The sequence below is a fragment of the Centropristis striata genome, chromosome 2, assembly GCF_030273125.1.
Source record: "Centropristis striata isolate RG_2023a ecotype Rhode Island chromosome 2, C.striata_1.0, whole genome shotgun sequence".
In the NCBI taxonomy this organism is placed as follows: domain Eukaryota; kingdom Metazoa; phylum Chordata; class Actinopteri; order Perciformes; family Serranidae; genus Centropristis; species Centropristis striata.
In genome coordinates this window covers 41,861,574-41,874,486 of record NC_081518.1, presented here as the reverse complement: position 1 = coordinate 41,874,486, position 12,913 = coordinate 41,861,574, and the positions used below count along the sequence as shown (strand labels likewise).

General features: G+C 35.4%; 1 protein-coding gene across 1 annotated transcript; it reads left to right on the top strand.

Moving 5' to 3' along the window:
* Nucleotides 1–909: 909 nt before the first annotated feature.
* Nucleotides 910–12,913, top strand: LOC131982127 (adhesion G-protein coupled receptor G1-like). The gene is made up of 11 exons (XM_059346705.1): nucleotides 910–947; nucleotides 1,965–2,052; nucleotides 2,681–2,809; nucleotides 3,889–4,083; nucleotides 4,179–4,227; nucleotides 4,317–4,408; nucleotides 6,312–6,430; nucleotides 8,197–8,477; nucleotides 9,774–9,873; nucleotides 11,147–11,472; nucleotides 12,214–12,913. Exons 1-11 carry the CDS (start codon nucleotides 910–912, stop codon nucleotides 12,321–12,323), a joined length of 1,527 nt encoding a protein of 508 aa, XP_059202688.1. The 3' UTR covers nucleotides 12,324–12,913.

Sequence of the window (12,913 nt, the reverse complement as noted above, 5' to 3'; positions counted from 1 at the left end):
TGCTGAATTGGCACGATTGTAACGCCGCTATGAAATGTCAGCTAATGTTGCGACCACAATTTTGAGTTAGCATTGATACGCTAATGGCTACTCTTGTAGCTTCAACAAGCAGCGCCGCTAGCGTGATTTAGCCGCTAGGATCAGTTAGCCGCTAGCTTTCGCTAATGACCAAATTTCACCGATTTCCCGCATTTCACAACAAAGAAATAAGAGTTAGCAGAACTGTTGTCCCTTGTTGTGAACCCCAACTTAAAGATATAAGTAACAACAACTCACAAACTTTTTTTTGAGCAGACAACTGGCTTCCTTTGTTGTGCTAACTTACATTATTGCCCTAAATGTCAATAATTTATATTTCCAAGTTTTACCAACTTAAATCACTGTTTTAGGCCAAAAAATACAAGTTGGCTTTTTTGCAGTGCTGTTAGCCACCTGTCAATCAAAGGTAGCCACGCCCCAAATCATATGAATCTTTATCTTCTATTTTCTTCTAAATGGGGCCATTATTAGAACTATTGACATCAAATTGTCTTGAAGAAGATTTTTTACTAGCGATTGAGACTGTACACAGCAAAATCTGTAGTGTGGTTTTTTCAGTGTTAATAATTTTGAGTTGGTGGGTGTTGATTTTGGATTTGTTTTAACACTTGTAGTGATCAAAAAGCTCTGCCAGCTGTCAATCAAGCGAGTTACATGTTAACACCTGAGTTAGATTCACTTCAGTTGGAGTTGATTTTTTTTAGATTTTGTGACTTGTATGTTCGGCTAAAGACAGAATGCACTTTTAATGTATTGTAAAACAAAACAATGAATGTTAATTATCACATGAGTGAAAAGAAATAACATGATTTCAGAGTTAAAAATACACTTGAATGTGTCAAAGTAACACAATGTATGTTAAAAAGTAACATGCTCAGACACGGAGATTGCCGCCAGCATCAAGTGGGGTAACTACATTTTAGAAAATGTTAGTTCCAAGAAAGGTGTGTGGTAATATATCTTTCTCCCACACTAAGCAGCTTATTACGAAACATATTTAGAATTTAGTTAGGCAGTGGGTGTATAGTAATTTCTCTGGAAAAGAGAAGTATAAAGAGAAACAAAGTACATTAAACACATGTTTAAAACAGTTTTGTTATGAGGATGCGCTGATTTCCCTTCAACCAGTAGGGGCGCTAATTTAGGAAACACTTCTGTGGGTCATAAAAGCGCGAGGAACAAACAACTGGTTACACTGCAAAAAAGCCAACTTGTATTTTTTGGCCTAAAACAGTGATTTAAGTTGGTAAAACTTGGAAATATAAATTATTGACATTTAGGCCAATAATGTAAGTTAGCACAACAAAGGAAGCCAGTTGTCTGCTCAAAAACAAGTTTGTGAGTTGTTGTTACTTATATCTTTAAGTTGGGGTTCACAACAAGGGACAATAGTTCTGATAACTCTTATTTCTTTGTTGTGAAATGCGGGAAAGCAGTGAAAATCTGTCATTAGCGAAAGCTAGCGGCTAACTGATGCTAGCGGCATCAAAAACAAAACTTAAAATATTTAGTTTAATTGTCCAACTTGAAATTTTATCGAAGTTTGTTGCCTTGAAATTTTGAGTTCACCCAACTTTTCTTTATTTGCAGTGTAGGAGTTGTTGCGTAGTTTGCTGCTGTCCTATGGATCTTACGATAGCTATGACATGATTCTGAGACCGTGAAAGTAAACAAGCACATACACAGTTATTATAACTTACCATATTATTACTGGAGGAAAGTATTCTCATCTCTCTTCAGGAACTAAATACACATGACTGTGCATTTCTCTGTTTATGCCACAATGTTTTGCAATGGCTTCATTAGAGCTTTCTCAAACTAGTAACGACTGTGTCTTTAAAGACACAGTTATTAAACACTTATTAAAGTTTCTGTGACTGTCTTGATTGGTGACATGCTGAAATATGTCAAATATGTTTTGTTAGGTGTTATGAGGACAAAATTCGAGGCTGTAAACTAAGAGGCCGCTTCGCTCCAAACATCAGAGTTCTGCAAGTGAGCTGGTCTGAAGAGGTGAGTTCATACTTTTTGATAACTGGCTCCGAGCTCTTTTGGTTCTCTGAAGATTTGTATGCAATGGAAACATGGTTTTAGTTGTCTTCATCATCCACATACATGTATAGAAGGTACATGTCTTTAGAAATTGAGCAATTATCATCAACTTGTTAATTTCATAAACAATTAGATCACTTTATAATGACTCCCCTTTTAGTAAGGACAGAAGATTATTTTTTTAATATTTATTTAAACTTTAGCTTAAGCTGCCTATACTGTATGTATCAAACTGTATTTTTGCACACCTGTATATTTGCACACCTGTTTATTAACACACCTGTATATTTGCACACTTGCTGTAACTGTTATCTATGAGTAACAGCTACTAATGCACATGGACCATCCATTCCACCTCTTCTATACTAGGCTATGTATTGTGGGCTCATGTTTTGAATAGATGGATTATGTATGTATACATGTGTTGTGTTGTGTTGTGTTGTGTTGTGTTGTGTTGTGTTGTGTGTATATTAGCTGCTGGAACACCTAAATGTCTCTGCTGGGATGAATAAAGTATATCTCATCTTATCTTATCTTATCTTATTTCCTTTTTGTTTTGCATATTTTGTGTATATTTCATGGTTTTTAGGCTGAAGCGGAACCGACTCTTCAACACAGGGTTCACATCCCATCCTCAGCTCTGCTGAGAAGCAGAGGAGCTTCGTCTGAAAAGACGGCACGGGTGGTGGCCCATGTGATCAGCAGCACTTATTTCAAGGTCAGTGGCTCTGAAGGTTCAGCATTTAAGATCTGATTTGGTTTGAAAAAGGTGAGACTGCTTAATTGATACCTGATTACCTTTATTAGAGAATTCAGGAGAAAGATAGCCGTAGAAATGAAACACCAACCCAAAGCATCAGTATTTGAGAACCTAGAAATGTGAATCAACAATCAACTACTTTCCCCAGAATGACATACTGCACAAACATTAATCATTATGTACACGTACATAAAAGAAGTAGGTAAACTAAGGACGTTTTTTCGGTAACGCTTTATATTAAGGTCCTTGTAATAACCATTAATTAACAAGTAATAAGGCCCCTGTAAGTCCTTACAAGATGCTTATTAACATTATTGTGTGTTTATAACCTTATATAAGTGTTAATAATGGCATTACAAACACCCATGACCCACCCATTATGTCTTTGCCATGCCTTTATTAATCTTATTTTGTTTGCTTATTGATATTAAAATATACTTTATTGCTCATCTATTATAAGTTAACTATAAGTTAACTATGCTTTTTGCAACTACCGGATCTAAAGCGAGAACAATGCCTTATTACTTGTTAATTAATGGTTATTAAGGACCTTATTATAAAGCGTTACCGTTTTTTCTTTAGTTTTGGGAAATCTGATACAAAACTGGCTGGAATTCAGGAGCACTGATAAGGAGGAGGACCTTCATATTTTGTTAGTGATGGTTTTTCTTTGCACAGAATCAACCCCTTCAAGTTGATCTCAATGAGTCAAATCTTAAAGTTTTTTGCATTGTTTTCAAAAATATGGCGTCAGTTTCTCTGTAAGACTCAAAAAAAGAGTAATTTAAAAAGATTTGTTCGCTCATTTTCATCCATCACTAAAATGTTTCTACACTGACACTGGCTTCTCCCTTATCTTCTCCATTCCATCTGCATAATCATAAAGGTAGCTCTGTCCCTTCATGCTGATTTGCATTAATTTCCATGAACTCTGTACACTCACAGTCCGCCATAATGTACTATGAAAATAGGTGAAAGGTTAATACTGTTGTTCTCTTCTGCATGTTTGTGTCATGTGTCCTTTCTACCACCTGTAGCTGTTGACACCGCTGAGTCCCCCTCAGAGAAAAGGACGCATGGGACCAGTCCTACCGGTCCTACCAGAGCCGCCTGTCCAAAGGCAAGGCACTGTTTTGGGGGGACTAGTCCTGGCAGTGAAGGCAGGGAACCAGCCTGTCAAAAACCTCACAGAACCCATTCAATTATCCTTCAAACACAACACATCACAACAGGTAAAAAAAAAAAAAAAAAGTCAGCTGTGAAGACATTTGGAGACTGTATCGGTCTGCTTTCATTTTATTTTGATACACCGTTTAATATGTTTCAGAAGGAAAAAGGGGAATGTGTGTTTTGGCAGGCGACTAATGATGGAGCAGGTATGCTACACCTTCCAGCAAATCACAGTAATTTTGCTTTTGATTAAAAAGATAAATCAGATTTATACTTCATATGGTTTTCGTTTTAGGTTTTTGGAGCACAGAGGGCTGTGAGACCAAAAACACCGGAACTGAGTTCATTTGCAGCTGCAACCACCTGAGCTTCTTTGCTGTGCTTGTGGTAAAAAAAAAAATAATGTTCTCATTCTCTTATTAGCTACACGTTTTTTTTTGGTTTTCAAAATTAGAACAGCAAAAGTGAAAGTGAGTGACACTCTCTAAATGTCAGCGTAATTCACTTCGTAACTGATTGATTGTTGTTTGAGGATACGTTTCCGTTACCCGGAGGCTGTTCTCAATCATTATTCCCATGAAAAGTAATTAACTTTAATATATACAGTGCTTAACAAATTTATTAGAACATCGTTTTGTACCACAGCTGTCCTGATTTAACAGCATCAGTAATTACCAAACAATTTTTTCTATAACGCTAAAAACACCAGTATTTAGAAGCTCTTTAATCAAATTGATATTTTTATTGCTAAAATATAATTATTTTAACATTTGTTTAACAAAAAAACCTGTAAAAATAGTAAACACATTATTATTTCTTGATTAAGATGTCAAATATAGTTTTTTACTTACGTTCCTGAACAGAAACATATGTTTTAGTGGTTGAATGTTTGATGAATTTCTGACTTCTCAGAGAAGCCCATTGAGCTCGCTCAAATTTGGGTATAAAGACGTGAATTCAGTTTGTTATTTGCCAAATAAAGACCAATTATTTATAATTTCTCATTTTTATGACAGGTGGTCTAATTTGTTAAGCTGTTAACTATATGTTTGCATATAACCATCATGATCGTTAGTTTATTATAAGTAGCTTATTATATAAGCTTATTACTACCTATATTAACGTTTGTTGTTACCTGGCGACCTCTAGTGAACTTTGATATTTTTAAACAGGAAAACTTTATTCTTTTTAAATATATCATTTTGAAACATTTTGTTGTAACTTATGTTTTACACTGCATCCCAATTGATATCAATATATATCTACTGAAGAGACTTCCATTAGATGTATGACTTAAACTAGATAGATAGATGGATGGATGGATGGATGGATGGATGGATGGATGGATGGATGGATGGACTGATGGACGGATGGATGGATGGATGGATGGATGGATGGATGGATGGATGGATGGATGGATGGACTGATGGACGGATGGATGGATGGATGGATGGATGGATGGACTGATGGACGGATGGACGGATGGATGGATGGATGGATGGATGGATGGATGGATGGACTGATGGATGGATGGATGGATGGATGGATGGATGGATGGATGGATGGATGGATGGACTGATGGATGGATGGATGGATGGATGGATTGATGGATGGATGGATGGATGGATGGATGGATGGATGGATGGATGGACTGATGGACGGATGGATGGATGGATGGATGGACTGATGGATGGATGGATGGATGGATGGATGGATGGATGGATGGATGGATGGACTGATGGATGGATGGATGGATGGATGGACTGATGGATGGATGGATGGATGGATGGATGGATGGACTGATGGATGGATGGATGGATGGATGGATGGATGGATGGATGGATGGACTGATGGATGGATAGATAGATAGATAGATAGATAGATAGATAGATAGATAGATAGATAGATAGATAGATAGATAGATAGGTAGATAGATAGATAGATAGATAGATAGATAGATAGATAGATAGATAGATAGATTACTTTATTCATCCCCGAAGGGAAATTCGGTTGTCACAGCAGTCCGGTATTCAAGTACAATAAAATACAATAGAATAAGATACTGAGGTAGCATAAATAAAAACAACAATAGAAAAAAACACAGAATAGAACAAGGACACTTAAGAAGTTAAAAAAAGAAGATCAGTTGGTAGGTTGGCAAGATGATGGTAATTATACTGATGATATGATGGTAACAATGCTATAGTGACTAGACAGTATATAATAATAAATAGTACAGTGTATAATATATAATATTAAACTACTTTGATTGTATATTTTTCTGTTCCAGAACCCAGTTTTATCAGTGGAGGAGCGTAATGCTGTGGCCCTGAGCTACATCACTTACATCGGATCTGCATTCTCCATCTTCTTCACAGTCCTCAGCTTGATCATCTATATATGTCTACAGTGAGTTTTATGTTTGACTTTATATTATGATTCCACAAGTCGAGGGTGGATTATATTAAAATCTAATAAAAATATATTTAATGCTTTGTTTAAAATGAGTCATTTCCGTCTAAAGGATGTGGATGTGAAGAGGATGCTATTATCAGTGGTTTATGGTTAATTTATCTTTAGCATTCGGATGAATTTTGAGCCTGTCATGTGGTTTCACTGTTCTTTTCTGGTACGTGTTGTTGGTCAAGATAGATAAAGAGATAAAGAGAAACGGTAACACTAATAAGGTGCTTGTAATAACCATTAATTAACAAGTAATAAGGCCCTTGTAAGTCCATACAAGATGCGTATTAACATTATTGTGTGTTTATAAGCTTATATAAGTGTTAATAATGGCATTATAAACACCCATGACCCACCCATTATGTCTTTGCCATGCCTTTATTAATCTTATTTTGTTTGCTTATTGATATTAAAATATACTTTATTGCTCATCTATTATAAGTTAACTATGCTTTTTGCAACTACCGGATCTAAAGCGAGAACAATGCCTTATTACTTGTCAATTAATGGTTATTAAGGACCTTATTATAAAGCGTTACCAGAGAAACTCTTTTTTGATAATTTAGTTACAGAGGTCAAAATACATGGTTGCCCATAAAGTTTGAATAATTTTGTTTTCAGACACAATCCTTTGTTAATTGTGGTTTCATTTTCATAGTGATATGTTTGGAAGAGATTGATTAATAAAGTTTTGATAATATATACACTACATCTGTCAAGAATAAATAAAATGGTCACAATCATTTCATGGAAGGAGATAAAAAATGATTTTATTCCAACGTATGTATGGGCGACTGTGTAGCAAGGACCATGACTTAGACTTCTGCTCCTCCTCTTGGCTCTGTTTTTAGGCTTCAGACAAGCTCTGCAAAGAAACTGACTGCAACACAATGAAATCCTTGTGAAAATCACATGTCAAACAAACTAGTTTCTAGTATGCCAGAAAGATCTAGGATTGCAGAATCAGGATAAAGTCACAAGTTAGTGTGGCCCCTACAGACTGCACACACTGCAAAAAAAGAAAAGTTGGGTGAACTCAAAATTTCAAGGCAACAAACTTTTGTTTTTGAGTTTGCTCAACTCTGAATTCAGTCAACATTTTTGTCAACTCAACTGTAAGTTGTACTAACTTATAATTTTACATTGTAATAACTTTTAATCCTTACTTCTGCTAATTTCTGCAATGTGCTGAATTGGCACGATTGTAACGCCGCTATGAAATGTCAGCTAATGTTTAGAACACAATGTTGAGTTAGCATTGATACGCTAATGGCTACTCTTGTAGCTGTAACAAGCAGCGCGGCTAGCATCAAATAGCCGCTAGCATCAGTTAGCCGCTATCTTTCGCTAATGGCCGAATTTCGCCGCTTTCCCGCATTTCACAACAAAGAAATAAGAGTTAGCAGAACTATTGTCCCTTGTTGTGAACCCCAACTTAAAGATATAAGTAACAACAACTCACCAACTTGTTTTTGAGCAGACAACTGGCTTCCTTTGTTGTGCTAACTTACATTATTGCCCTAAATGTCAATAATTTATATTTCCAAGTTTTACCAACTTAAATCACTGTTTTAGGCCAAAAAATACAAGTTGGCTTTTTTGCATTGCAGAAAGACTACTAAATCAGTAGCTTAGTTAAATTAAAGCTGTTTGGGTTAGATATAAAAATATATAATAAATATTTAATGTATTGTATACTGTTTCCCTTTCAGACGGGTTCGTCCAGAGAAGGCTATTGGTGTGCATTTGCACCTAACAGCAGCAGTGTTCTGCCTCCACCTCGGCTTCTTGCTGTGCAGCTTCTGGATTTGGAATACAAAAGAGAGTGAGGAGGGCTGGGTTTGCCAGGGTCTGGGTTTCTTTTTACACTGGTCTCTGCTGGCCACCTTCTGCTGGACGGCTCTGGAAGGATTCCACCTCTACCTGCTTTTAGTCCGAGTCTTTAACATCTACATCAGGAAATACCTGCTCAAACTCAGCCTGGTGGGATGGGGTGAGTGCAGCTTGGTTGAAACGATGTTTTTGTCAAATGTTGTATGAATCTGTTCCCATACACACTGCAAAAAAAGAAAAGTTGGGTGAACTCAAAATTTCAAGGCAACAAACTTCGATAAAATTTTAAGTTGGACAATTAAACTAAATATTTTAAGTTTTGTTTTTGAGTTTGCTCAACTCTGAATTCAGATTTTTTTTTTCCACTCAACTGTAAGTTGTATTAACTCATAATTTTACATTGTAATAACTTTTAATTCTTACTTCTGCTAACTTCTGCAATGTGCTGAATTGGCACGATTGTAACGATTGTAATTGTAGCTTTCGCTTATGACCGAATTTCACCGATTTCCCGCATTTCACAACAAAGAAATAAGAGTTATCAGAACTATTGTCCCTTGTTGTGAACCCCAACTTAAAGATATAAGTAACAACAACTCACAAACTTGTTTTTGAGCGTACAACTGGCTTTCTTTGTTGTGCTAACTTACACTGTTGCCCTAAATGTCAATAATTTATATTTCCCAGTTTTACCAACTTAAATCACTGTTTTAGGCCAAAAAATACAAGTTGGCTTTCTTGCAGTGCATTAGACGGTTTATAAGTCAGAGAAAACCTATTATTATTAGACTATACATGATGAAAAAGCCTTCAATTATTCTGCTTTTTATTTTCAAATGTGAGAACTTAATTGCTAACAGTCATGTAAATGCATATAATACATTGTTTGGTTAGTTAACATAATCCTAAATTCATGTTCACATTGTATTATGCTCATTTTTTTTTAATTTAGAGCAATTTATACAGTCAATAATTCGTAGTTGGATCAGTAATTGTAGGTGTTGGTCTTAATAGGATTTGTTAACATTAAGAAAAAGGATATCGCAACACTTCCTTTAAACACATTCATGCAAAGAGGAAATCTATAGGCTCCCACAGCTTTTTTTGACTTGGCAGCCTAACCATCATCATTGTGATGCACATTTCTGCTAAATGCTGGTGGTGGGGGCGTTAATGCCTGACAAAAAAACCCAGAAATGCAATAAAAGAGAAAGAGGAAGTCTGCGGTAGATGTAAAAAAAAAAAAAAAAAAAAAAGGTTTCAGAATTTCTTCTAAATGTTTGAGTTTGAATACAAACTTTCTTTAGGTCTCTAGTTTAACTTTATGTTTAAATAAAGTAATATTAAAAACAGGGAACAGAAGTGTTCTTTTGCTCTGTATGTGTTGACATATTTACCACTTTTAACCTTAGCCCAGGCTCGTTGAAGTACATTCTGTATCTTTGTGTTTTGGCAGGTATTCCTACACTGATTGCAGTGGTTTGCGGGATTTTGGGTGTTTATGGCAAATACAGTGTGGAAGTCATTGATGCCAGCAACAATTCAACAGCACAGATGTAAGAAACCAAACTTTATTGTTATGATTTCAGTAATTTAACCACATATTAGATTTAACTTCTTAGCCCAAAAGTACCGTGCACTGTAACAAATTGCTGTAAGAAAACAGCCAAATTGTGACAGTAACATACTTTTTTCCCATTAAAAAGGTATTATACTGGAGAAAACAATGCATTCTGGGCAATATTTGTACTGTTTCCCATAAAATACTGTAATATACCATAAATAGCATTGCATTCTGGGAGTTATGGTAGAATCAACAGCAGTGAGGCTGAGAAAATACGGAAAGCTACTGTATTATGACATTCAGCCAACTCTGGTCTTTCCTTTCTTGAAACACATCCTTTTTAATCCTGCATTTCTTGAGCAAATCACAGGGGAAGTTGAACTGAAACGTTTTATTTGTTAGATGATGTTTGCAGTATCAGTATTTTACTGTCAAATCAAGGATATACAGGATTGTACTGTAATTCAGTATGTGGTTTTATCAAAGTAACATACTCTGAAGTAAATAACAGTAAGGGAAATGTAAAATTAACAGTAGAATGCTGGTAACCCTGCTGCCACACTGCAAAAAAAGAAAAGTTGGGTGAACTCAAAATTTCAAGGCAACAAACTTCGATAAAATCTTAAGTTGGACAATTAAACTAAATATTTTAAGTTTTGTTTTTGAGTTTGCTCAACTCTGAATTCAGATTTTTGTCAACTCAACTGGAAGTTGTACTAACTTATAATTTTACATTGTAATAACTTTTAATCCTTACTTCTGCTAACTTCTGCAATGTGCTGAATTGGCACGATTGTAATGCGGCTATGAAATGTCAATTTTGAGTTAGCATTGATACGCTAATGGCTAATCATGTAGCTGTAACAAGCAGCGCCGCTAGCATCAGTTAGCCGCTAGCATCAGTTAGCTGCTAGCTTTCGCTAATGACCAAATTTCACTGCTTTCCCACATTTCACAACAAAGAAATAAGAGTTAGCAGAACTATTGTCCCTTGTTGTGAACCCCAACTTAAAGATATAAGTAACAACAACTCACAAACTTGTTTTTGAGCAGACAACTGGCTCGCTTTGTTGTGCTAACTTACATTATTGCCCTAAATGTCAATAATTTATATTTCCAAGTTTTACCAACTTAAATCACTGTTTTAGGCCAAAAAATTTAAGTTGGCTTTTTTGCAGTGCCGTATTTTACTGTTAATTTACAAGACAAGTGTTTACAGTGTGGACATTTATGATGTTTATGTTATTTTTTTGAATAACTTGCAGATGCTGGCTGAGCAGCAAGTTCCCACACAGGCTTTTAGTCAGCTATGTGACTACCCTGGCCTTCCCATGCCTCGTGGTGCTGTGTAACTCCATCATGCTGGGCGTAGTGGTGGTTAAACTCTGGGGGCTGAGGGCGGCTCAACAAGGCATTGAAAGCAGCAGTGGCTGGAAGAAGATGAATAAAGAGAAAGCGAGCAAGTTATGGAAGGACAGTGCCACAGTGCTGGGGCTCAGCTGTGTGCTGGGCTTACCTTGGGGCTTAGCCAGCATCACCTACATCTCCCTCCCTGGGATCTACATATTCACTATACTCACCTCCTTGCAGGGTCAGTATGTCAACATCTTCATCCATCTACACTGTAAAAAAGATTTAAAAAAATAGCTACTCTGCCTTAAACTGTCCATTTAATTTTATTTCATTATTATTATTGTTGTTATTTAATTAATTAATTAATTTTAATTATGTATACCTTCATGATTCATGATTGTCTTTTTTTGTCATTTTGTGTCTTTTTTTGGGGTCATTTTGTGTCTTTTTTTGGGTCATTTTGTGTCTTTTTTTGGTCATTTTATGTCATTTTTTGGGTCATTTTGTGTCTTTTTTTCATTTTGTGTCTTTTTTTCATTTTATGTCTTTTTTTCATTTTGTGTCTTTTTTTGGTCATTTTGTGTCTTTTTTTGTCAATTTGTGTCTTTTTTTGGTCATTTTGTGTCTTTTTGGTCATTTTGTGTCTTTTTTTCATTTTATGTCTTTTTTTGGTCATTTTGTGTCTTTTTGGGTCATATTGTGTCTTTTTGTGTGTAATTTTGTGTCTTTTTTGGTCATTTTGTGTCTTGTTTTTGGTCATTTTGGGTCTTTTTTTTGGGTCATTTTGTGTCTTTTTTTGGTCATTTTGTCTTTTTTGGTCATTTTGTGTCTTTTTTAAGTCATTTTGTGTCTTTACATGTTACATGTTATCAACTATATTAAGTAAATGAAATGACTACAGAATAATTTATTACAGTGTACTATGCTTTTGTGATTTGCTGGAAGAATTCAAAGCCATTCTTTTTTTTTCTCTCTCCAGGTGTGTTTCTGTTCCTGTGGTCCCTGGCTTTGACCTACAAATCTCGTTCTGACAATAACTCCTCAGTCAGAGATCCTTCTTCTCAGAAAGTGATGACTACCAGTTTCTGATATTCACACATACAACAAATGTATTATCCATTGCCTACATTAGGTGTTTACTGAGCTTTGGACTCCAATTAAATGACAACTAACAATAACTTAATTAATTAAATAAAGATTATATAGACAAACATGCACTATGAACCCCTTCTACTGACCTTTTCTCTTAAATAAGCTGTATTTTGATTCTTTTTTTAATCACTTACTATACAGCCTCCTTTTTATTGAGAAATGGGGCCACATGACCAATACCACGAAGGTTATGGGGGCCGGACCAAAACTCTGAACTAAATTCTGCTCAATATTAATTTAATCGCTTTATGAAATACAGTAAATTATCTGGTTTTGAGCTGCTACTGATAACAATACATGTTATGATAAGACTGTTAATGTGGAGTAAATCAAATATAGCAGTAAAAAGTAGTAAATACTCCAATCACTATATCACTTTAACATTTATTTTAAACACAACTGTAAATGACATTTAGCAAGGTTCCTATTGGTATTTTTGTGTTATATAGCTTGTTTGTCATGTTTGTACATTTTCTAGGTGTTTTACAATGTAATTAGTATGTTAAGTATGAAAAAGGCTTCTATAG